The sequence below is a fragment of the Lichenostomus cassidix genome, chromosome 7, assembly GCF_008360975.1.
Source record: "Lichenostomus cassidix isolate B80296 chromosome 7, HeHo_3.0, whole genome shotgun sequence".
NCBI classification, from domain to species: domain Eukaryota; kingdom Metazoa; phylum Chordata; class Aves; order Passeriformes; family Meliphagidae; genus Lichenostomus; species Lichenostomus cassidix.
In genome coordinates this window covers 4128752-4155736 of record NC_139488.1, presented here as the reverse complement: position 1 = coordinate 4155736, position 26985 = coordinate 4128752, and the positions used below count along the sequence as shown (strand labels likewise).

Below are 26985 nucleotides of genomic sequence, written 5' to 3'. Positions count from 1 at the left end.
CTTAGAGGATTGCATTTTTCCAAGGTCTGGGCAAGTTGAGATGAGCCAGATGACCAAGAGAAAGGAGAAAAAAAAACACCCTAAAAGATTAATTTCCTAGAAAGTGGGTTCATATTTTCTACAAGTCAATTGTAATTTCAGTCAAAAGCTGTTGCTCAGACAAAATAACCAGACAAAACTACTCATTAAAATTGGGGCAAAACATTTTCCAGGACCTTTCATGAGTCTGGATTCTCCAGGAATCTTCCCTGCCATCCCCACTGACTGAAAACACAAGACAAAGCAAAGCTGCTCCTGCACATGGAGCTCTGAGCCAGGAGCCTCAGGAAAAGACAACAGCCACAAGAAAGCTGGGGAAATCTCACCCAGAGATGGGAATGTTGGTTCAGGAATGGACTGGAAAATTAAAGGTAATTAACACTGATGTCAGAAACCAGTTTGCGCCATTCCCAACCAGTGAGACATCCACGGACAAACCAACTAGGCAGATAGAAATGACATTTTATTTTGTGAAGAACACTTGAAAAATAAAGATGAAAGCTTTTCCAGGCTTTGCAAATAACCATCAGAACACAAGGAGTCACCAAGACTCCATTTTCAAAAGGTGTTTTCTCTTCCCAGCCCTGTTTTCTATGAACTCTCTCATTGTGGAATGGCCCACAAGAGTTTTAAGGAAAAAAAAAATGCATTTTGAGCCAACATTAGAAATAACCCAAGATTGGTTCAGTGCAGGCGCTGCTACATTACACTTGAACAAAGGCACAAAATTCCCACTTGGAATTTGCATTTCAATTTCTCCAAACTTGGTGTTCTCAAGGAGAGATCAGAGTTATTAAGAGGGAAGGCTGAACTCAGTCCAGCTCTCCAGCAAGAACCAGAGGAACTAAAGTGACAGCAAATAAATACAATGGGATGGAACCATCTGGAAAGAAACACAAGCCTTTGGAATCAGCACCTCTGATCCCTGCTGGAAACCCAGGCTCCCAAGAACACCTGCTATGGAAAGAAGGCGACACAAATTAAGATGGGAAAACATCAGTTGCCCTCACCTCGGGCAGCAAATGTATCCATCAAACTGGGATTTCAGGATTCAAGTGAGTGAGGACATTAAACAGCCCCTACTGCAGAGATCAGCCCCAAAAAGCACAGGAGCACCTGCTGAATTCTGAAGATATGCACAGAAATAAATAATAATCATGTGTTTCATGGTGCTTTTCACTACTTTTTTTTTTTTTTTGCTGATAGCTGAGTGTCAGTTTTTCTGTTGTCTGAAATACCAGAATAATGTTAACCTATAAAAGGTACCCAAAATGTGAGGAATCTGCTGAACTGGCAGCTCCTACTACAAAATCTACACATACACCAAATAGGTCAAATATTTACTGCAGTCCCCCAAAACGAACTTGTGTTCTGTCTTCTCATTTTCACAGATTCAATTAAGGATATTGAGGCTCACTTTTGAGTTAATAGTTCAGAACCTTTGACCTGGAGCTCAGCTCAGTGAGCTGCTCGCACCCCCTGCTCTCACAGAGGCACCAAGAGAAACAGGTTCTCCAATGTAACAGCATATCAGAACAGCTGGGAAGATCAGAAATGAGGGAAATTCCTCTGAAGAAGAGCACTGAAAATAAATCCAAGCCTTTTTCCTGAGTACAGTAAAACCCATTTAAGATCAAACGTTGGATCTGGCAATTTTTTTGAACCGTTTTGTCTGCTGATGAAGTTTAGGGACAACAAAAAAGCCCCATAAACTTAAAAATCTAAGATTAACTCCCTTGGTTTTACATCTTCACAGATCCTGGACTCGCTCTTTTTTGAGCCAATTTCCTACACTTTGTTCAGAGATTTCCACATTTCCTTCATTCTTAGGTCTGACTCCAGCTCCTACAGACTTAGGCTTATAGATAAAGAGAGAAAAGCAAATTCTGGTATCAGCAGTAACTTCAGTGATAGAGATGGGAAGTAATTCTAAAAAAGAGATGATTATGACTGCATTAAATCTCAGTAGTGATGGTGCAAGAGGTCAGATCTGACCCAACAAAGCATTCAGGGTGATTACAAAAGAGTCACCAAGGGGGTTATACAATATATTAATCCTTTTCATCCTAGATAAAGTGCATTTACTCAGCCTGAGAGTAAGTACCACACCGAGAAAGGGACCTTAAAGCACTTCCCCAAGAGAGAGCAGAAGAAAATCAGAGTTATCCTGAATCCTACACCCAGTTCTTGCCTCAGGGATCCTTGAAGACACTTTGGGAAAGCTCCTCTTGCTGCTGGAGCTGAGCTCCTCCAGGCCAGGTTAGTACAGGGTAGTGTGGGCAGAGCAGCTCCTGGTGCTATCTGAAAACACCCACGTTGATGGAAAGAGGAACTTCTGGTTTCCGGGGCTTCATGGGGAGCTTCTCCTCGGGGAAAAAGGGATCCTGGGCATGCTCCTGGCGACTGGCAAAGGGAAAACAGAAATAACCTGGTTAATATTTAGTGCTGGGCCTTAGCACTGTGAGCCTGGCCTGCACTCTGAGCTCCAAGGAGCTGTAAAAACAACCTGGGCAAGGCTAGGCCAGCCAAGGAGTTGGTTTTCATCTCCACAGTGTGCTCCAAGAGAAGAAAAAATCACAAGGTTCAGTGTAGGAACATTCAGAGCTAGGAGTTGGAATTACCCAAGTGCTTCCTTCCTTCAGGACTGCTGGAATTGTGTGCTCTGACAGCACCCAGCTACCACTGGCCTCAAAATTATCCCATTAGTCTGAATCACGGAATGGTTTGGGTTGGAGGGACCTTAAGGACCATCCAGTCCCACCCCTGCCACAGGCAGGGACACCTTCCACTATCCCAGGTTGCTCCAAGCCCTGTCCAACCTGGCCTTGGACACTTCCAGGGACCAAGAGGCAGCCACAGCTCCTCTGAAAAGCACCAGAGAACACTTTGCATATTCCTAAAGAAAAATGAAGGTAAATGCTCACTACCTCTTCTTTTTTTCCAATGCCAGCTGCCTCTGCTTCTCCTTCCCAATGTCATCCCTCACGGTGCTGAAATCCTTGGTGTCATCAAGGAGAAGGTTCTGTTGTGAAAAAGGATTTGAGAGATCAAAGTCAGAAGGTCAAACCTATTTCCCACCTGTTGCTCAGTTGACAAAATTAATTTTCAGAGCATTTTTCTGATTAGTTTTCTACCACTTAATTTCAAGTTAATTAGAATCATAGCATCGTGGAATGGTTTGGGTTGGAAGAGACCCTAAAGATCATATTGTCCCACTTCCTTCCACTATCCCAGGTTGCTCTAAGCCCCATCCAACCTGGCCTTGGGCACTTCCAGGGATGGATTTCTTCCAATAGGCTAGAACAGCAGGACAAGACATCAGATTTTTTCTGCTACTGCTCTAAAACCCTAGAAAACCTCTAGAATCTTATCCTATGGGTTCTAAGTGTGTTCTTTCCTTCTCCTAACTAAGCCTTATTGCTAGCTCAGAGCTCAATGCTGGGTAATTGCTTTTTTACACCATAAAATAGAACTCTCATAATTCAGTAATCCCTAGTGTGCAATAGGTTTATATCTATCGTGATTTTTAAAGGGCACGTCCATGGATTTTACTCAGAATTTGAAAAAAAATCCAGTCAATAAAATGTGAGCAAGAAAGAAGATCCAGGAGAAACAGAAGCATCAGCAGCAAGAAATTTCCTATCAACACAATGCAATGTCCAAACCCACATCCCAGCACTTTCAGAAATGCAGCAGGATGAGAGAAAACCAGGAATAAATGAAGATACTGCAAAGGGTGCAGTGCCTGAACTTAATCCTTGTGCAACAACTAAATCCAAGGAAATTTACCTTCACCCCAATGATGTCTCCATCCTTCAGGTGATAAGGTGCAGACTGCAAACTCTCCTGCTTTTTCCTCCTTTTCCTCTTGGAGATTTGCTGTGTCTGAATAAAATCAAAGCAGCAGAGTTTGGAATTCTCCTTCACTACAATCACCAAGGAACTGCCACCCAAACCAACACATGCTCCTCTCCAACAACATGGATTCTGTCATTCCAGATCTTACCCAGCTAGATATTGGCAGCCACTCAAATCTCTCAGGGAAGTATTTGGCTATTTCAATTTTATCTACAGGGAGACAATAGTGAGAAGCCACTCTTTGCCTCAGAGCCCAGGTCGTGCATTCCTTGGAGATATCCCACACCAAATCCCTGGAGGCAGAGTAGTCCCTCTCTCCTGGTATTGCCATCTGGACTCGCAGCAGCAGCTCGTGGGGGCTGGCAGTAGGAGGAGAGAACAGACATTCTTGTGAGCTGTGCTTTCAGAATTCCCAGCTTTCCCTCCTGCCCTCCCTGACTTTATGGAAAACAACAAAGATCCAAGGTTTTCCCCACATCCTGACACCACTGAAGTTAAAAGCAGCTCAGTTAAGGCTCCCTTCAAATGCAGAGCTGTAAGAAAAAAGGCTCTTGAGCTCTTACCCCAAATTCTCTTCTTCCTGCAAAGGTTCTATGCAGATTTCCACTCTGGCACCCAGCCTGTAGTCACTGAAAACAAAACAGAGATTGTCTGCATGGCTGGGAGAGCTGGGAATGTCCAGCTGGAGAAGAGAAGGCTCCAGGGAGACCTTAGAGCCCCTGCCAGTGCCTAAAGGGGCGGCAGGAGAGCTGGAGAGGGACTTGGGACAAGGGGTGGAGGGACAGGACACAGGGAAGGCTTCCCACTGCCAGAGGGCAGGGATAGATGGGATATTGGGAAGGAATTGTTCCCTGTGAGGGTGGGGAGGCCCTGGCACAGGGTGCCCAGAGAAGCTGTGGCTGCTCCTGGATCCCTGGAAGTGTCCAAGGCCAGGCTGGACAGGGCTTGGAGCAACCTGGGATAGTGGAAGGTGTCTCTGCCCATGGCAGGAGGTGGCACTGCTCATCTTTAAGATCCTTTCCAACCCAAACTGAGCTGATTTATCTCTCCACAATCCATCCCATATCCAGCCTGTTACACATTCCCCAAGAAACCCACTTGAGCCTCTGCTTGTTGTCCCGGAGGAGCTTCCCTGGCCCTTTGTTGTCCACTGTCCAAGCTCTGAGGAAGGAGGGCAAGGGCACAACCTGCTCCTGGCAGCAGGGTAAAGTCAGAACCTGAAAAACACAAATACTTATGTCAACAATCCGAGCAGCCAGTCTCCTTGGAAAAAACCAGAAACTCACTGGATTAACTCTCAAAAAAGAGGGCAAGGTATTGAGATTTATTCCACACCAGCTGTTGCTTGTGGCTAGGATTGAAATATTCAGTTTTCAACATTAAAGGGAGTTGGATTCCATTCCCTCTCAACATTTCTCACTTCAACTTCCATTTCCAAAGCACCAGATTTCTTTTTTCAACCAAAACTTGAACAACTGGGAAGGAATGAGGTTGTTGCAATTGCTGCCCCAGGCTTTAGCCACGTGCTGAGCTCATCTAAGCCCTTCCCAAGGACACAACACCTCCCATGCTCAGCCAATTCTCCCTTTTCAAGCTGCAGTTTCCATTGCAGTAACCTGGCAGAGCCCAAAACTGAAGCCATACCCAAAAAATAAGTGTTGGTATGGAGCAGAACCAGGTGAGAGATCCTTCCCCATGCAGTTCAAGTAGAACAATTAACTGGCTGAATAACACAGAGCCTTCTAGTAGGGCTGGGTTATGAATTTTTGTGGGTTTGGTGTGGTTTTGGGGTTTATTTTTTCTTCTGGGGTGTTCTGCTTGTTTTGGTTTGGTTTTTAGTGTATTAAAACCATACAAAGGCATTGTAGCTTCTGGCCAAAGAAACTGAGCCACACCTTCCTGACTGATAAACCTGTGCACCCCAAAGCAATTCTTTATTATCAGATTCCATACACAGAAATAAAAGAAAAATTAAAAAAGGATGCAGAAAAGTAATACAGGAACAAGGTGGAAATGGCAGAGTGACTTTTTAAGAGGTGCTTGTTATGTGTGTGCTACCCATGGAGAGATTTTACACTGTGAAATCAAGAGAAAGGCTGCAAGGCAGAATTTCAAATAAAGTGCAACAAGGCTCCTGCAGGCCAGGACACATGACAGGGAGGATGGGGATTGCAGGGACACTAGGGAAGTGTCTGAGCTACGTGCTCCAGCTGCCTCTTGGTACTTACCAGTGACCATGGCATAAATGCCATAGCACAACAGACTGGAGACAAGGGAAAAGGAAATGAAAGATAGCTGTTAATAGAGCTCAAGTGATCAGAGCGCTGCTGCACATTCCAACACAGGAGAACATCTAACCTGCATCTTCAGATCTTCCAAGGAGGCTTCTCCTGCTATCTCTATCCTGCCAGCATAACAAAGATCCAGGCCTGTGTGGATGGGTTCTGGTGGAGCTTTAAAGGGGGGAGAGGGAGGAGGAAGAGACAAACAACGGAGGATTAACATGATTTGTATACTTCTGAGAGATTACAGTCACTTCACAGTCAGATTTTACTTAGAGAAGGGACCTGACCTCCAGTTTTTTGGAGTCCATTTAAAAAAACAGAATATCAAGGAATCCCAGACTGGTTTGGGTTGGAAGGGACCTTAAAGGTCAGCTCATTCCAACCCCTTGTCACAGCCATATACAGCAGATAAAATACATCCCAATAGTTTCCAAACAGTTCCTATACAGATCCCATACTGCAAATTTAAGTACTAAGAACTAATAATTTAGAACTAGTAAGAGCAGTTATTCCCATTGATATATAGTGTTAATTATTGGTTAAACCCACTGCAACCAAAGTTAAATTGCTCTTAGCTGCACTACTGAAATCATCAGGGGAGAAAGTGAAACTCAGAAAAGGTTTGAGACAGAAAGAGAAAAATGCAAAGAAAACTTCTACAAGGAGAGGAGTCCTGCCCCACAACACTACTTAGCACCAAAGGAATATTATTTTTAATACAAAATTAAAACCCAATTTATTTCAAATTTACCAATTCTGTTACCCCCACTTCATTTTCTTCTCCCTTCTCAACTCTCACTTGATTTTCCTGTCCTGGCTGGTTTTTGATTTGGATTTGACCTTTAGGAGAACCAACAGTTACAACACCACTGCATGTAAGGGCTTTTTATTCTATGCAAGCTTTACCCAGCCCTCCTTTTACAGCTTCTCAAAGAGCAACCGCCATTGACTCCTTTCAAAACCTGGCCAGTCTCACCTGCTGCAGCAGACACCTGCAAAGCATCCATCTTCCAGGTCATCCCATTCACTTGGTCTTGTGCATTCTCTCCATGTTTCTTATGGCTTGAAGGTTTCAACCACCAGATGGGGATTTTCAGGAAACCCTGGAAATGGAACAGAAAATACCAGGTAGCTCAAGTGTTCTGTGCAGACAAGGAGAAATTTCACCTTTAGCACAGGAAGAAAAAAAAAGATTTGTTTAAACCTAAGCTTCTGGCACAGGCTACCCAGTGAAATTGTAGAGTCACCATCCCTGGAAATGTCCAAAGAATGTGTGGATGTGGCAGCTGGGAATGTGATTTAGTGGGGAACATGGTGGTGGTGCAAGAATAATGATGCTACAATTTTGCAAGGGACAACCTGTTCAAGGCAGGAGCAACCTGGGACAGTGGAAGGTGTCCCTCACTGTGCCAGGGGGTGGGATGAGATGAGCTTTAAAGTCCCTCCCAACTCGAACCATTCTGGAATTCCAAGTCTCCAGACACTGTCCACTCTCCTTTTACCTTTTCTGGAAGTTTTCCTTCACTTATAACCAAAGTGTCTCCTCTGCAAACATTGAGTTCCTTCAGGGTGGCATTCTGCAGGGACAGAAAGCACAAGATCCATGTCAGTCTTAATGCAGATCCTCAGGGAAAGTCTCCAGACAACATGGAGCAAAGAACCTATGGATTAAAATAGGCTCCTCTTACTTCCTGACTTAATGCTTCTCCTGCTTCATAGCACCAGTCAAGCCTTCTCAAATGCCAGTTGTCACCTACCAAAACCCAAAAAGACACACATAGAAAATTAATTAGTCATTAATGCCAGTTTGAGAAAATATTACAGAACTCTTAATAAGTGTTAAGGTTCCTTTTCCTTTATAATTTTTTTTAATTTGCTTTTAAAACACAGCTCTGACTAAATGAATTATCACTTTGATCTCCTTCCCCAGACCTTTTGCTGTATGGAAATACTATTTTATTTGCATAGATGTCTCTTCCTCACCTACCTAATTATTTTCCCTGGTTTTAGAGGAAAGAGAAGGAATTCCCATGTGTCAAATTATCATTTGAAACTATGACAAGCTCTTTAAAATAAAAAACTGTATTATAAAGGCTTGATGTTTAAAATTCTTTCCCCTCCTCATATTACAATGACATACAGATCATTGAAAAACTTACAAGGTTTAGGGTAGCAAGAACTGTCTTAAAAACATAAGAATTTCCTGTAAAAATATGTATATAACAACACAGCTAACCTGATAATCCAGATTTCTCCAGCATTAAATTGAGACACTGAAAAAAGAAGCACAGGGTAAGAGTTGTGTCAACCTTGAGACTGGGAAATAAAATTTTCAACAAATCTATATTACAATTTTCTGACAAAGAGTGACTGATTGCTGAGTAATTCTTAAAACAATATAATTAGATAGACAAGATGTATTTGGGCTATATATTAAACCCTTCATGGATGAGATGGTTTTCAAGCAAGAAATTTACATCAGCTGAGACAGCTTTCCCAAACTGGTAAAAAATTAAATCTGTGCTGCTAGTTTGTTCCTTTACTTGAACAAATTCTGTCACAGAATTCTGTACCTTTAAAAAAAACAAAAATCAAAGCTGCAAATTCAACACTTTCCTGCTATTACTGGCTGGACTGGCAGCACCCAGAGCTTCCTTCCCTCTGTGCATGGCTCTTCCCAACTTCTCTGCCTCCAGTTCTGTCCAAGGCAAAGGGTGTAAGGAATGCTGTCCAAGAGCTTGGAAGCAGAGCTGTGGGAGCAGCCAGCCTTACCTCTCTGACAGAGGCAGTCTCCTCCACAACTATCTCCATCTCAGGGCTGCAGTTTTGGTCATTCCCAACCATGAAGTACAAGAAGAGCTGAAAATCCAAATGCAAACTATCAGAATAAATATAGAAATGTGGGAATATTGTGTAGGAATAATTCCTGTGGCAAGAATGTCAAACAGAACTAAAATGGCACAAAAAGCAAAGAGAATTGAGTTATAGCCATCAGCAGATCCTCATTAGCCACCCCTGGTCTCTAAAAATACCCAACTATTTCTTCTTTGCATATCCAGCCCAGGCTGGATGGGGCTTTGGAGCATCATGGTCCAGTGGAAGGTGTCCCTGCTCATGGCAGGATGGAACTGGATGAGCCTTAAGGTCCCTTCCAACCCAAACCATTCTGGGATGTTTACAACTTGCACATTCCAGGAGCAATATCCCCCTTTTCTTCCTTTATTCTCTCCCTGCACAAGACTCCTCCTATCCACTGCTGTACCTGAGTGGAAGCTGGAGCTTTCCCACGGCACAGCCCCAGCAAGCTTCCCATCTTCAGTTCTGCTTCCTTGACTGTGTAATCCTCAGGCACTTCAGGGAGGACAAAAAGCAGGGAGAACATCAGCAGCTGCTGCTTACAAAAATATCCATTCTGTCATCTTTAGAGTAAACTAAAACCTTTCAGTGCCCCACAGAGAATTTCACTTGCTCAGCTCTGAGAGCAGAGCTGTGAATCTCCTGTGAGGACAGCAAAGGTATGGACATCTCCCAGGGTCTATGGTTTAACCATTTCCATTGTGAATCCCTTTTCCCCACCACCAGACCAGCTGGAATTTCCCTTGCTGGAACTCATGTCTGCTGCCTCTGATCTTTTTCCCTGGGAAGAATCTGGCTCTGCTTTCTCTATCATTCCATGGTAAAGAGTTCAAGATAGCAACCACCATCTCTCTCCAAGCCTTTTCCTCCTCAGGAAGCTGGAAGCACCCAGCTTCCCTCCTCTTTCACACATTCCAGCTCCCAAACTATCCTGGGTGCTCTCCTCTGGAGAGGTTCTCATTTATAATAAACAAAGCTGGGGGTCCTTTCCTGCTGAACTCTGCCCATCAGGAGCACAGGTGGTGTTAGGGATGTAAGCAATAAAACCAAGCTCAACATTTATGTTTAATCACTACCTTTGTATTGGTATTGTTAATTAACTTTAAAACTGGAAAACCCCCACACAACTGGTTCAGTTAAGGCTGGATATCAGTGGAGTTATGTGTGGGTACTTCTCCCAGGAAAGGACAAAGGGAGGCTTAAAATCTCCCCAGTGAATTTCTTACAGGACAATAATGAAATAAATCAATTTACCTGGAGACAGAAGTTTCCCATTTCCACTAATAGGTCTAAGACAGCTCTCATTTGCTGCAGCAAAAAGGGCAGGAAAGAGAAAAGTATTAAGTAATTCAAATAGGAATAAATTTGGCTCAGAATTTCAGACAGGTAGCACCTTTAAGATTAATTACAACAGGTTTATCTTAGATGCCTCCCTCTGTGACATCAAAAATATAACTGGAGAGAGACTCCTAGAGACTCCAACAGTCTCAGCTTTTATTCTTTCACTGAAAGTAAAATTCTACCACTAAAACCACTAAAAAGCCAGTAAACAGTAACATTTTCAGGCTGATAAAGCAGCTGAGCACTTACCTAGCTCCTCCTCCAGCTGAAGCTCCCGTATTGCTTTCATTTTGATATCTGACATCACCTAAAAGAAAGAGACATTAAAAGGGATATTAACACCTCCAACTTGGAATGCCATTAACACCCCTGCTTGTTCAAGTGCCAGTACACAAAGAGCAGCAAATAATCCTTCCCTCCTCTTTTAGCTTTGGTTACTGATGCTACTTTGAACATCCATTTCCAGAAAAGAAAACTGTTTGACACTAAAACCCTGCACTGGTTTAAATTACCTGCAAATATCCCAGGAATTGTAACTCTGAGCTACACAATATTTTCAGCAGGGAAAAACTTCATCCCTGAGGGTAAAGTGAATGAGCTGGTCCAAGTGCAGTGGCCAAGCTGATCAGGAAAGCAAAGTCCTTACTGTTTCGATAGTGGCAGTGATTTTAACATGCTTCTCCTCCTCTTCCACGCCGCAGAAGTTTTTCACTTGGAGCCAGCTGATGTCATAGGTGAAGGCAGTCAAGTTCCCACTTGCCATGTTGACAAAGCTGTGGGAATCAGCAGTGCAAGGACAGTCAGAGACAGGAAAACTGCCCATTAGCAGGGTTACATCATTAATCAGCACAGCTCCCCAGTATTTATCCCCAATAAATGGATGATGTGAAAGTTGTTCGTAGTGATGGCATCTCCCAGAGCAGGGGCAGAGGCCTCAGGGAGCACAGAGCATCATGAGACTACAAATTTGCCCCTGGGAACTTTAGATTCAACTGAGCACAAGTTGTTCCTACCAGGATTTCCCCCTTTACAAGTGTAAATCAAAGGATGTAACTGTTGCTGCACTTTGAGGGCAAGAAATATCTAAGAGCTGATAAACAGCTGGTCTCCAAATCTTAAGATAAAAATACTTGCATTTAAAAGCTCAAAGTGATGATTAGTTACAAGAATATATGCTGTTAGTATAATTTGAACTAAGAGGTTTTGCCAAAATTGCTTTTTTTTGTTTAATTACACTCATCAAAAACGTTACCTCTGGTCATGGCTGTCCAAGATCAGCACTGAGCACCCATCCCTCAGCCCAACACTTCGGACTGTTTCCTTCATGTCTTCTTCACGGAAAACTTCCCAGTTCTTGGCTTCCTTCTCTGCTCCAGAGCCATTCTTGAGGATGATGCCTCCAGCTGGAGCCAAGGCTGTGTGCAGCTCCCCCAGGCTGGTGCTGCAGGAGAACACATGCTGGGACTCGGTGAAGTGCTGCCCCTTGCCTCCCTCGTTGTACTCGGCCAAGCGAAGGACGTTGATCACCACAGGCTCGTGGTCAGGGCCTGTCAGCACCTTTGTGCCTCCAACCTGAGGGAAAGGAGGAAGGAAGGAATGCCAGCTTTGGGTGGGGCTGATCCATTAAATACAGGAGATGCAGGGCAGCAAGAAAATTGAGACAAAAAATGGGCACTCCCCCCTCACTATAAACAAACCAACTTTGACCAAATTCCTATTGAACAAACCATCAGAGGAACCCAAAGGCGTTGGGAAGAAAAAGGACAATGTGGCTGCCCCTGCATCCCTGCAAGTGTCCAAGACCAGGCTGGACAGGGCTTGGAGCAACCTGGGATAGTGGAAGGTGTCCCTGCCCATGGCAGGGGGTGGAACAGGATCCTTAAATCCCCTCCCAAACCACTCCATGGTAACAGCAGCTGGGAAACCAGTGGACACTTGGTCTCCATCAGATTGTGAACAGAGGAATCATCCCCTCAAAACAGAGGATAAATCCAAAATCAAATGGATACTTCTACAATAAAAATAGTTTAAAAGTAGTATTTCATTCCATTAGCGAGACACAATAAAATGCTGTGTTTCACAATTACTTCCAGGTTAAGCAGAAGCTTAACCATATTAAAGAGAAGATGATCATATTTTCTCTTTAATCATATTAAAGAGAAGATGGAAAACTACAAAAGGAGCACAGAATTTCAAGGAGACCATGCACAGTCCTATCTCTTCAGAGCTGACAAAGGAGGAGGTTCCTTTACCTCTTTCCCATTCCACACAAAGACATCTGCTCCATCAGCCAGCCCAATGCCATCCAGGGTCAGCTCATCTCCTGAAAAAAGGAGCAAATCATCAAGTTCTTGCTCCCCACAAAACACACAAACAGGGTCAGCAAGTTTCTAGAAGTCACTACACTTAAAGAACTGTACAAGCATGAGGAGGAACATTCTGAGCAGCTCTGAGTGTCTCTGTATTTTGATGTCAACATCATGGCAAGCTGGGTTACGTTCTGGTTCAACACTGACTTTCTGCAGCTAACCACAGAGAACATGAAGTTTAAAAGTTACTGAATAGGTTTTTAAAGATTAACACTTGGAATTGCCCAACAATGTAAAGCTGGAGACGAAAATGATGATTTAAAAAGTAATGTACCCTTAATAAATTAATGAACTCTTTATGTGAGCATTTCTCTTTACAAAATTCCTACTTCACTAAAGTCTAACCTACATTTTCCTTTGATGTCACCCTGGCTCCTCTCTTCTATCCTCCACCTATTAGGCCAATCCTATGAAAGCAAACATCCACAAGCAAATCAAGGGCAAAATACAGACTGATAAATTCTTGCCAGCAAATGTGTTTAACTTGCTTAAGATCTGCAGTCTTAGTGCATTTCACAACAAAGATCACACAGAAAAGTCTCGAGATCATTAATTTCACTATTAACAGTAAAATAATTTAAATAACTTAACATGGGTTTGAGTTGGAAGAGTGCTTAGTTATAAACATCACCAAGATGGTTTATAGATGAAATCTTTTGATGTCTGCAGCAATTAAAATACAGAAATAACATGGAAGCCTTGCATGCAATGCTCTTACCATCAAGCACCTGGTAAAGATGCAATCCTGCTGGTAAAGGCTTGGCCATGCTGAGAACCATGTCCCCTTCCCAAGATTCCAACATCTAATTGGAAAAAACAACCAGAAAGATTATATAAATTAACAGTGAGCAGTAACTCACAGCACCCACAAAAATCACAATCTGCTGAAAGCTGTCACAGCCTGGCTCCCAAGCTCACTTGGTGACACTTATTTGGTGACTCCTTGAAAAGACAAAGACAAATCTGTCACAAAATGAAATATCAAGAATAATCCTGGATAAAAATATCAGGAACAATCCATGCCATCAATCCATGGCCATTTACATGCTGCCCAAATATAATTAATTAGCTGATGTGAGCTTTGAAGTCTCCATAGTTAAAATTCCAGCAATTTCATGGCTTCAAGACTAAACCCCACACACCACTCTTTCCTCCTGTGTAAACCCATTTTAAGTTTTTAGCCACCTAAACTCCATTTACTGTCAAAAATTTCTCCTTGACACAAAGACTGCAGCATAACTGTATTTGTAAATGTTGCAATGGCTCAAGTGAAAAATGAAGTTTGAGTTTATTTAATAGAGCAGGTACCTGGAATACTGCCTGTCGAAGGTCTCCCAGTGTTTTCCTTCTGTCAATAGTCAAATCCACCACACTCTCTTTCCAGGAAAGTGAAGGATGCAAAGCCCCATTGTGGAATTTATAGCAGGAGCTCAGGTGGAGATGTAAATCAATGCCATTGTTTGCTGAGTCACATTCAGCTCTTTGGGACAATAACACAACAAACTGGTGAATTTAACACCAAACAGATGTTTCTGTGCAGCTGTCCTGGAATTGCCCCCCCTAGGACTAAATTCCCTGTCACATTCCCTCCTCATCTATACCTGTATCTGGTTCTGGCAGCTCAATGTAGCAGCAAAGATTGAAAAAAATAAAGAAGTGGAATTCACTCAGAAAGAACTCAGAATTCACTCAGAATCCCAGGATGGTTTGGGTTAGAAGGGACCTTAAAGCTCATCTATTCCACCCCTGCCATAGGCAGGGACACCTTCTACTATCCCAGGTTGCTGCAAATCCCATCCAGCCTGGCCCTGAACACATCCAGGGTTGGGGCAGTGTGAATCTTGTGTGAAATATTCTACAACACACTCTTGTGTCCATATTTTGATATCTTAACAGTGATTCAGGTGTATCAGGACTTGTGTCCCTCCACACAAGGGAAAGTTTTGTCCAACCTGAATACGAGCTCTTCCCTCCACTTTTCTGGCAGAGAATATAATTTATCTGTTAATTCACAGTAAACCAAGTCCTTCCCCCTTATCCCAATGGAGAACTCCTTCTATAAACATAATTAAGATAATGCACTCCACTCTCTTCCCACAATTGCAGTGATTTTCACAGGGAAGCAGGGAACCAGCAAAATATGGATATAGAAATGATATTCCTCAATTAACCTCTATGACATTGAATCATTTCAGTACTGACACTGCTCAAGGAGTTTCTTTCCTTTTAAATCCCTTGGAAGTCCTGCAGGTAAAAGCTCTTTGAGATGGGTACAGTGACACCAATATACCTCTTTTTTTGCAGCTCTGTATTAGCAGCATTCATTTCATTCAGGAGGTGCTCAGGAATTTGGTACCTTGGATTTCCTCGTGCTGCAACAAAAAAGGATAGGCTTAAAATGTGGTTTGGCAAGCAAGAAAAGTGATCAAGATGAGACATTGCAGTACAAGAATGACTGAAAACTCAGAGAAAATATGCTCACAATAGAGAAAATTCGACTGCAAGGTGATATAAAGAGCAAACAAATGCTTTTACTCCTTCCAATCAACCTTTCTTTAAGAGAAGTTAATACATAAATGCCTTTAGCAACAACTTGTATTTGTTTCAGCTGATGCTCTGCTATTATTTGTGGAGCATACTAAAGAAAATTAGTCAGCTATAACCAATTACCTCCTTGTATCTTCATTTAACTCTTTTTAAATGATCACTACAAGGAAAACTGGGGGGAAAAAAGCTTGGAAATGACAAAAAGCCCACCAGAAAAAATGTCAAAGCAGGTAATCCCCCAGAATCTCCAGATGATCTTTGTATACCTTCAGGTGGCCTTTTCAGCTGAGCTTTTCTGTAGAACAGCATGTAGGCACTCTCTTTGCCCTGGAATTGTTTCTCAATATCCTTCTCCTTGATGGGCTGCACCTTGGAATCATTCAGATCAAACCAGTGGCACCCAGCAGAAGTGGCCCTTGGCCTTGGGGGGTTTTTCTCTGAGTTCCACTGGACATCATTCTTCTGGGGAAGGTTCTGGTGATCCTGTCCATGAGGATCCAGCTTGAACAGGAGCTTGTGCGTTTCCTTCAGCCCAACCTTATTCCCATCAGGGCTCAGCTGAAAGATCTGAGGGTGATTCTGCAAATACTGAAAGGAAAGTAAGGACAAGATGAAGAGGATGCCCAGTTTGAAATGCAGCAGCCTGCGTTAAGCTGCTTCACCTGATTCTCCTCAAAGTGAGACACAAACCCCTTTACTTCAACCCTCATTTTATGGTGCTTCCTCACGTATTTTCTCAGTTTATCTCTGCAAAAGCCTCACATCCACATTTCACAACTACATTTAAATGATTATTGTGGAACTGCAGGTAGCTCCCTTAAAGAAAACAGGCAAACATCAATTTTCCACCTGTTCACAACACGAATACTAAAGTACTTTTCTTAAAAACTTATAAAATACAGCAACCAATTGGAAAACAGGGTTTTACTGGAGTATTAATTTCATGGACAAGCTCTAACCAACCAAAAGGTGATTTTCAGTCACTTGAAATGAACATTTTCTAAAACTGATTTCTGTTCAGTAGGTGAGGTTAATTTTTTATAGGTCAACCACAGAGATGAAAAAAAAAAAGAAAATAAAAACTCTCAGGCAGACAATTCCTTGAGAATCTTGTGTTCCCCAGCCTGACAATTCACATTACAAACACCTCTCCTTACACATGCTAATCCAAGGGTCCATATTGTCAATAATCCTCATGACTATTCAATGGCGATATGAAATATTATGAAAGTTATCTAAAACCAAAACTAACAAACAAACATGTGACTACCTTCCGTAATGCTCCATATTGTTTTCTGTATTTCTTATTCCAGGACACTCCTTTCTTCTCCAATAATTTCTGCCCTAATTGATCCACAGGAATCAGTTTAGCTTCTTCCTACAGAGAAATGAAAACGAAGGTAACAAAGGCTACAAAAGTCAAGGGATCAACACAGATAATCCAATTTTGAAGTGCTTTAATCATTCCCAGTTTTTAATAACTGGCGCTGTGTCAGGAGAGGTATAGGTTGGATATCAGGGAAAGGTTCTTTCCCAGAGGGTGCTGGGCACTGCCCAGGCTCCCCAGGCAATGGGCACAGCCTGAGGCTGCCAGAGCTCCAGGAGTGTTTGGACAATGCTGTCAGGGATGCACAGGGTGGGATTGTTGGGGTGTCTGTGCAGGGCCAGAGCTTGGACTGGATGATCCTTGTGGGTCTCATCCAAATCAGGATATTCTGATTCCTTTTGTAACAGCTTAGGTGAGCAGCTTGAGAAATACTCCAAAAGGACCTCTGTCTGTATAAAGAGCCACTACTAATATTAAAGTCAAGTTTTAAATGCATTGTACCAAGTTCAGAAGAGCTATGGACACTTAAACCTGCCCACTCTCACATACACCAACCCCTTGTAGGTTCCCTAGCTCCAAAATCAAAGCAATGAACTCCTTACATACCATACCTCTGATAAAATCCCTTTTAAGACTGCCAATGGGTTTTCTGTTTCTTTGCCATTCTCAGTATCTCTTAAAGCCTTCTCTTCAATCAGCCCATCCTCTTCTTCCTGGGTATGATAGACACTCACAAATATTGTTGTTTCCCACACAGTTAGAGGGTTTGATTATTCTGTACTGACATCATCATGCACAATTTAGAAGTGTGAAGGAAGTGCTGATAAACTACCCTTCTCAATTAGGTAAGACACACAAAACCTCATTAAATATTAATTGAATTTGGATGCACATTCATCCATTAGCTCTTAACACTTTTATGAAAAATACAACCTCTAAAGCAAGGGAGAAAATCCTTTAGGACTTACTTGCAGTTGCCAGTTTCCTAACTCATCCACATCTCTGATATAAACATGATAGTGTCCTCCATAGCAGCCACCTTTGTGTATAATAACAGAGAAGAGCTCATACATGTACTCTGAATCATCCATTTCAGTCTTTAAAAAGAAAAACAATAATTGTAACGACAGAGGTCAGCAAGTCTCACACACAAGGACAGTTTTACACCTTCAGCATCACTTCAGACATTTCTCAGTGTGTATTTACGTGTGCAGAGACTGAAATGGCTTTTCAGGGTTGGGGACTAGAGGAAGGACTGACAGGCCATGGAGCAAGACACAGGCTGATAAATCATAAAATCATGGAATGGGTTGGTTGGAAGGGACCTTAAAGATCATCTCGTTCCTGCCATGGCAGGGACACCTTCCACTGCCCCAGGTTGCTCCAAGCCCTGTCCAACCTGGTCTGGGACACTTCCAGGGATCCAGGGGCAGTCACAGCTTCTCTGGGCAACCTCTGTTACTAAACAAGCATGGTTCTGAACAACACTGGAAATACAAAATATTTTCAATTTCAAGGTTTGTTCACAACCAGGCTTATTTTGTCTAAAAGAGGAGAGCAAAAAGAGGTAACACTTAGAAATACTAAAACTAGGGAAAAAACAAAGGCTTCTTCAAATGCAAACACTGAGAAATTTTCAAGTTTGCATTGCAACACTTCGATAAGAAAAATGTCTGTTCCATAATACTGCCTCTATCATGTCCTTTAAGGAGCAAAAATTGTCATCAAGCAATGACATAGCTCAGTTTATAACCAGAATCATATTTACAAGTGCAATCTCACATTCCTGAGAAAAATGGAAAAACTACAAGCACATAAAGCACATACAGTTCAAATTACACAAGATGTTATCAGAGAATAACCACACTAAAATAAATTTCAATTTCCATTTTCAGATTATAATCTTCCTGTCAAGGAAAGGTTAGGTAATTTCTGGGTAATTATTATACTCTTCCCCCAGTAGCTACCAGGTATTTCCCACTCAGTTCAAAAGTGGAGGAGGACACCACACAGTCACTCAAACACCTTGCCCTGACAAAATACAAAATAAAAAATAACCTCTCCTTGAGGTGTGGGTTCTCTGCTGAGCACACAGAAACCCTGAACAAATCTAACAGTACCCACCTGCTCAGAGAAAGGCCTCAGGTTGATCTGGATGGGGAATGTGTAGCAGCTTGTTTCCTTGTACCTTTCACACTTCTCAAAGTCGAAGTTGAATCTCAGGAGGGAAATGGTGAGGAAGGGAGGCAGCTTGCGCAGTTTAGCAGACTGGGGAGGGATTTAAAAAACATTTGAAGCACAAAGTTAGAATAAAATTGTGCTTTCATGCTGCTGTGGTCAACTCCTTTTCCACCAAAGCTTTGTTATCACCAGGCAAACAAGATCAGTGCCCTCATTTTTAAAATGTCTTCATTAACTCTCAATTTCTCATCCAACTATACAATCTAAAAGCGATCCAGTTCCTTCCCCCTTGTTAAGCCCCACGTCCTCCTTGATTGGTGATCACCAGACCCATACCTGATCCTGCCACAGCAAATAAAGGACATTGGTGAAATTCTAGTCACTGATGACATTTCCATAGCCCATGTGCTCTATACAGGTAGTCACAGAACAACCAGGAGCTAAAGTCTCCCTCATTTATACAGGGGAAGATCTTCCAGGCGGGAAAGGCAGGATAATCCATTTCAGTGAGGAAGAATATTAATCCAGATCCAACCACTTGATGTGTAAGTACATCAAGAACCCTTGTGAGAAGTAACACCAACCATCTGGTACCACCTCTGACTGCAGGTGTGGATTCCATGGCCATGTTTCTGAGCCTTTCCAGCATCTGCATCCTCCTCTCCATTGGCACAGCAATAACAGGGAGCCTCCAAGGAACACACACAGGGTTTAAGAAACCCCCAGCTAAGTGATTTCCTACCAAAATTCAGAGTTCCCACTCTCCTCTTGCATGGATGAGCAGGTATGAAAGATAAGTATACTTTTCAGAGGCAGACAACTTACCCTGAACTGCCTTGAACCCAGTCAAGTTAAACTCCAGCCAGCCCTTACAACAAGATATGAGGCACTGGGGAATGTTCCTGAACTCCCAAGTCACTGATTAACCTGGCCTGTCCTCAGTTTCCCTTTGGGCTGCTCCCTCCCACATCCAGAGGGCTGCAGGGTTTGGACTTCACTCATCCTGCCGCAGGATGTCTAGGAGCTCAGCTGGTGTGGAGAGGGCAAAGTGCACCAACAGCCTGAGTCTGCTTCTCTCCACCAAAACCAGAGAAACAGATACCATTTCCTGCACAGAGCAGCAACTGCTCACTGGTTCTCTCTCTCTTTTGGGTTCTCCAGCAGTGAGTTTCCATGATTTCTCTCATTGCATGGATCTGCTTGTTGTCATTTTATGCCGTACCTTATCTTTTAGTTGAGCCTCCAAAATGCCCAGAGCCAGGGTGCAGCAGACATAAAAAACTGCAGCAATAGTTGGGAAATGAGCCACAAGAGCTTTTCTTGACACACTTGCTGAGGTTTCATAGAACCCCAGGATGGTTTGGGTTGGAAGGGACATTAAAGCTCATCCCATTCCACCCCTGCCATGGGCAGGGACACCTCCCACTGTGCCAAGTTGCTCCAAGCCCTGTCCAGCCTGGCCTTGGACACTTCCAGGGATCCAGGAGCAGCCACAGCTTCTCTGGGCACCCTGTGCCAGGGCCTCCCCACTCTCACAGGGAAGAACTTTTTCCTAATATCCCATCTAACCCTACACCATCACACCCCAAGGTGTTACCTTTGAAGCTTCAACAAGTTTATCACAGGCTCCACATCGATACAAGTTGTCATTCTCAAAGTATTCTTCTTCTACATACATGTTCCACAGGGCCTCCTCCAAGCCTGCAACACCTTTCACTGCCACTGTGAGGTCTAAAAAATCTTCCTGTGCAGAAAGGATAACAAAAAATAAGGTTCTGAGGGCTTTAAGTTTGTGGTACCTTAGAAAGACACTCATCCTATTCACCACAGCTGATGGGGAAAAAAATCCCTCATACAGCCACAGAAATTAATTTTTTGTTATGCAAAACAAATACCTTGTTAGGCAAGATATGTTTTGCTGTTACTTCACTGCACTCTCTGCTAACTACAACCACCAAAGGCAGCACTTGTGAACTCAGAAGATGCAAAACATTTGGGTTTTTACCCCTGATGAAGCTGGTTTAGAAAATGCAGCCGAGACTTACAGTCCAGTACTCACTACTTGGATTCAACAAGGCACTCAAGAGAAAGATGACATTATTTTTGGACTTTAAAAACAAGAACATTTAAAGCCAACAGACTGAAGAGAACCCCAGAGTGGAAAATCCCTGGCTTTACCTGTCTCTCACTGACATTCTTGCACTCCTTACAAACGATCTGGTTGACAACAATCCCATGGTACAAGCGGTTGATGAGGTCGTGGCCCGACGTCCCCACGAGGGAAGTCTCCAAAGCACTGAAGAGAATCCTGTTTAATTCCTGCACATCATGCTGCCTCATCTCCTGCAGGAGGAAAACCAAAGCAGGAAGGAGTGAAACACTGCTGAGCTTGGCTTATCCTTAAAAATAACATATATCAAATGTCATCAAGATTCTCAATGACTACTCATGTATCTACTCCTTGAGTAGTAAAGTAGTACCTTTGATATTTTTTATTTGGTTATGCACCTAAGACACTTACACTTGGGTAGAATCATAGAATTCCAGAGTGGTTTGGGTTGGAAGAGACCTTAAAGCCCATCCCATTCCACCCCCTGCCATGGGCAGGGACACATTCCACTACCCCAGGTTGCACCAAGCCCTGCCTAACCTGGCCTTGGACACTTCCAGGGATCCAGGGGCAGCCACAGCTTCTCTGGGCACCCTGTGCCAGGGCCTCCCCACCCTCACAGGGAAGGATTTCTTCCCAGTATTCCATCTAAAGTTTGACACTATTCCCTAGATTTAGATTAATCTCTGACTGGCATAGTTCTTGGGTGAGAATCTATGTATTTGAGGACAAGAAGCCTGTTGGAAAAATATTCCTCTAAAGACAAAGGAAAAGCAACTGGAATTGTATCAAAGAGAACAATCATCTTCTGTTCCTTCCTGTAAACTGCCATGGACTCCATGTGGAGACCCAACAACAGCTGACCCAATTCTATGTCATCTCCACAGCCTGAAGCATTTTAAGGTATTTCCTAAATGCCAGACTTCCAAAACCCATCTCCACTCAGGGGGAAGCATGTCAGTGCTGGAGATGGGCACCTCATGGCTGTTCCAGCCGAAGCTGTCGGTGAGGTCAGTGGTGGATGCAGCCTGCTGGTCCAGGAGCAGGAGCTGAGCAAACAACCGCTGCAGCTGCAGTGGGATTATCCGAACCTGCAAACAACAACAGGACACAAACAGCAGATCAGGAAGAGCCTTCAAACCTGTCATTTCAACAGAACAGAAGCAATTTAGCACAAACTTTGTGATAAACTACCACAGTCTATTGCCTTCATAACACATGTTACTTGATTTAGACCAAGCAGTCAGATTTTATTCCCAAGAATCTACAGTGCCTCACCCTGCACAGCCAAGCAGAATCATGGAATGGTTTGGGATGGGAAGGACCTTAAAGTCTATCCCATTCCAGCCCCTGCCATGGGCAGGGACACCTTCCATTATCCCAGGGTGCTCCAAGCCTCATCCAACCTGGTCCTTACACAGATGGGGCAGCCACAGCTTCTCTGGGCACCCTGGGCCTCCTCACCCTCACAGGGAACAATTTCTTCCCAATATCCCATCTATCCCTGCCCTCTGGCAGTGGGAAGCCTTTCCTTCTGTTCTGTCACTCCATCCCTTGTCCTAAGTCCCTCTCCAGCTCTCCTGAGAGGCTTGGTACTGGGGTGGAAGAACATCTCAGCAGAAACAGACTCAGTATCTGATTTCTAAAGCAAAACCTCATGGCAATGAAAGCTTAGAACTGTGAGAAAAATTCAGTATCAGCCAAGCCCAAACTACCTTCCAGTATCAAATTTAGGATTTCCCTCATTCTCCTAAATGTCACATTAATCGGAACCATATTCCTCCAAATCAACATTGGACAGTGACTAACAAGAAAATCCTTAACACCTTTGCATCTGGTTTCCTGCTGTCATCCAGAGTCCCAAGCTCTTCAGGTCCCAGGGAGAACAGAGCCTCTGCAATTGGAAAAAAAATATATTATTTAAAAAGAAAACATTCCCTCTTTAAAGATTTAACATATTTTAATGCCAGGCATTATGATGTTATCCTGTAATAATATATTTGAAGTGAACTGTGCCCCAAAATTACCTGAGTTCACTGTGTTTCTTTAACAAATCACCAGAAATACAAGTCTCACTAAAATATCAATCCCAACATTATTTTAAGCAAGGTTTTGAGTACCTCACCTCTAAATTCAGGTGTGAAAAGCAGAGTCTGCAGAAGGGAATTGAGGTAGCAGGTCCCACCCTGATTTTTGATTCCACTGAGGTTGGTGAAATCCCTGGGAGCTGGAGGCTCAGACTCTCTGGGCTTTGATTTCTTCCCTTTCCCACAATGATTGTTTGAAATAAAGGAAAAATCCTCTTCAAATAAGTCCCCAAACATTGTGAAGGCAGAAGAGTCCTTTAAAAAAATAAAAAAAGCATTTACTATAAAAAAATGCAGTTGAACCCACCCACCTCAAATCCTCTGAGATGAACCTTAGAGCCCTGAGTGGAAAATTTGTTTATTTTTCATTTTATTCTGGTCATTCTAAAAATTAATCCATGTAAAAGTGTGAAGTAATGTAACAAAAAGAATTAAAAGCATTTCTGTTACCACAGGTCTAAGCAGACTTTTAACCACAATCAAACCCACCACAATTCCATTTTGCACATAGTTGTATTTATTCCTACAAGTGAACTGAACCTTGGATTGTCCTTATCCACCTCCTCCAAACCTCTGGAACTTCTTTATCTGAGACATTAAAGAATAAAGACTTTAAAGTTTTGCTTTCCTAATGAACATAAATAGGAAATAAATCACTTTGATTCAGCTTTTCCTCCTCTGAATGCAGCTTTTGCTGTCAATCCCTTGACTGCTATAAAAATTCTGTAAAGGCCCTTCCTCCCATGCTTCTGGATGTAATTCCTGGGCTTGGCACTCATTCCAAAGTGTCTCCCAGCCTTCATTCCTGTTTCCAGTCAGGCCTGTTACACTCCACCATTTAGATTATTCTCCTCCCTGAAAGCCCAGCAGCTCCAGAGTGGATTGTTTATCCCAAAAAAGGGCCATATCCAGGAGACACCACCCACCCACCACTCCAGAGAGGCACTTGAGTGCCAAATCCTCCCTCGCTCCTTATTTCTGGAGCCTCAGAGCTCTGCTGCTGGCAGCCTCGTTCCCTTAAAAACCACACAGGAATATCGACTGCAAGGAATTCTGGATGGTCCAAGGCTTTCATAAAACAGGGACAACTCTGCCTTTATTCCAAGGCTGGAATAAATCCATGAAAGGTGACACCAAACCTGTCCAATAAATCCATGGCAGGGGATCCCAAAGCTAATAAATCCATGGCAGGAGATCCCAAATCCCTTTAAGAAACCCACGACAGGAGATCCCAAACCCCTGTAATAAAGCCATGACAGGAGGTCCCTAAACCCCTCTAATAAACCCATGACAAAACCCAAATAGCCTGTAATAAATCCATGACAAAAAATCCCATATGCCCCTAATAAAACCCGTAGCAGGAATCCCAAAGCCCTCTAATGAATCCATGACAGGAAGATTCCTAAACCCCTTTAATAAACCCATGGCAGGAGAGCCCAAAACCCCTTTACTAAACCCATGGCAGGAGATCCTCAAACTACTTTAGGATATCAGTAACAAGCAATCCCAAACCGCTCTAATAAACCCACAACAGGAGACCCCAGAACCCTCTAATAAACCCAGGCAGAGACCTCCAAAGCTCCCTAAGAAACCCATGGCAGGAGATCCCAAGTCTCTCTAAAAAACCCACGGCAGGAGTTACCAACACCGAAGATTCCCAAACTCCTCTAATAAATCTATGGCAGAAGACTCCAAACCCCTTTAATAATCCCACACCAGGAGACTCTCAAGCCCCTCTAATAAACCCGTTCCAGGACCCCCCAGAGCCCGGCAGTCTCCCCCAGGCCGGCGGTTCCGATCCCCTCACTCACCGCGCCCAGCCCGGCCCTACAGCCATGGCCCCGCGGCCGCCGCCATGCTTGTTGTGTGGCGCCGCGCAAAGCGCGCCGGGACCGGCGGCCCGCGAGGAGGGGGCGCGTCCCGCGCGGGGCATGCTGGGAGTTGTAGTTTTGCCAGCGTGAGGGGAAGGGGAGTCCCTGGGAATCTGTGGGACTTCCATCCCCGGAAATGTTCCAGGCCAGGCTGGATGGGGCTTGGAGCGACCTGGGATAGTGGAAGGTGTCCCTGCCATGGCAGGGGTGGAATGGGATGAGCTTTAAGGTCCCTTCCAACCCAAACCACTCTAGGATTCTGTAAAGACCAAGTCTGTCCAAACAAACACATGATTTATTACAGGAGCATGGGAGCGCCTTTAACAGCTTTCTGGAGGCTTTCTGGAATCTCTTGCTATGGATTTATTAGAGGGGTTTTGGATCTCCTGCTATGGATTTATTAGAGGGGTTTGGGATCTCCTGCTATGGATTTGTTAGAGGGGTTTGGGATCTACTGCTATGGATTTATTAGAGGGGTTTGGGATCTCCTGCCATTGTTATCAATTTAGCCTCATTATCCAATCAGAGACGTAGATCCAATTAAAAAAATTTATTAATTAAAAGCAAGCGGATATCAGTCAAGTCAGCGCTGGACGGGCAGAGATTCAAGCATATCTCTATGCACCGCGCCTCGGGCCTGCAGAGGACTGAATTTTATAACCCTTTAGTACCCCACTCCCCCCGTATGTCTTGATTGGCGTCTCTTCATGAATCCTTGATTGGCTGTTGAGACGTCTTGGGCTGGTGTGCTCTGCGTTGGGTGATGGTTACTGGGCCTCCTGGGATGGTCTCTCCGTGGGGGTTGCACAGGGGGAGGTTTTTATGGACCCCTGAACCACATTCCTTTTGTATCTGCCTCATAGGGGCTGCACGGGGGAGGTTTTTTATGGCCCCTGAGCCAAATTCCTTTGTATCTGCCTCATGGGGGTTGGGCAGGGTTCCTAACAAGATTCGTTTTTATAACAGCAAAAAAAAGAAAGAAAGAAAAAAGAAAAATAAAAGGAAAGGCAATTTTAAGACTTATCACCTTTTTCAAACAGTTCGTGAACTAAACTGATTGTAATTTATTACACCATGGATTTATTAGAGGGGTTTGGGATCCCCTACCATGGGTTTATTAGAGGGGTTCGGGATCTCCTGCCATGGGTTTATAAGAAGGGTTCAGGATTTCCTGCCATGGATTTATTAGAGGGGTTTGGGATCTTCTGCCATGGGTTTATTAGATGGATTTGGGATCTCCTGTCATACATTTATTAGAAGGATTTAGGATCTCCTTTCATGAGTTTCTTCGAGAGATTTGGGGATCTCTGTCTGGATTTATTAGAGGGGTCTGGGATCTCCTGTGATGGATTTATTCCAGCCTTGGCCAGTGTGTTGTAGCTACCCTAATAATTCCCTCCTGAGCCTGAAATGGCCCAGCCTGAACCTAACAGAATCACCAAGCTTGGAAAAGACCTCAAAAAACACCCAGTCCCACCCTCACCCCAGCACTGCCATCATCACCCCTAAAAGACATCCCCAAGTGCCACATCCAGGACATTTCTCCATAACCACCCCCAGCTCCCTCAGCTGCTCCTCACATGAGATTTTTTAGCCCCTTCCCAAGCTCTGTTGCCCATTCCTGGACATGGCTGCCTCCAGATTTGTGACTTTTCCCCTAAATCCAGCATTCCAACTGTCTCCTGGCTCACACACGAGCAGAGAGTGACTTTTGTCTCGCCCTGCCTTGAACCCAGCAAAGTTCAACTCACCCACAATCCCTGGCTGGGATAAATGGCATAACCAGGCCAATGGAAGGTTTGGCAAGTTCACAGACAGTGAGGTACTGATTAACTTCACCCATCCCAGGATTGCCTTTGCACCTCTCCTCACATTGAAGGTTTGGATGGAAAATTCATCCTGCAGCAGGAAGGAGGGGAAGGCAGGGCATTTCCCTGACAGCTCTCTCCTTACCCCACTTCTGCAAACAGCCGGGATGCCATTAAAAAACACATAAATTAACCATTTTTGTGAGAAAATGCTGTTTGCTAAACTGGTCAGATTCCCAATAACTAGTTCTAAGTGTTCTTTAAAAAAATATGAACATATTTAGTGGGTATTATTATGTTTTTTCT

General features: G+C 43.6%; 1 protein-coding gene across 1 annotated transcript; it reads right to left on the bottom strand.

Moving 5' to 3' along the window:
• Window positions 1-481: 481 nt before the first annotated feature.
• On the bottom strand, window positions 482-24890 carry USP40 (ubiquitin specific peptidase 40). The gene is made up of 32 exons (XM_085065845.1): window positions 24812-24890; window positions 23039-23255; window positions 22740-22807; window positions 21891-22004; window positions 20982-21146; window positions 20401-20547; window positions 18747-18890; window positions 17591-17719; window positions 17234-17335; window positions 16566-16673; window positions 15562-15883; window positions 15039-15120; window positions 14057-14228; window positions 13467-13551; window positions 12632-12702; window positions 11632-11951; window positions 11026-11152; window positions 10629-10686; window positions 10293-10346; window positions 9445-9533; window positions 8955-9041; window positions 8419-8455; window positions 7871-7935; window positions 7685-7759; window positions 7159-7285; window positions 6256-6350; window positions 4996-5114; window positions 4461-4526; window positions 4046-4256; window positions 3829-3924; window positions 2967-3061; window positions 482-2442 (listed from the first exon to the last, which is right to left on the bottom strand). Exons 2-32 carry the CDS (start codon window positions 23235-23237, stop codon window positions 2337-2339), a joined length of 3735 nt encoding a protein of 1244 aa, XP_084921971.1. The 5' UTR covers window positions 23238-23255; window positions 24812-24890; the 3' UTR covers window positions 482-2336.
• Window positions 24891-26985: the final 2095 nt, after the last annotated feature.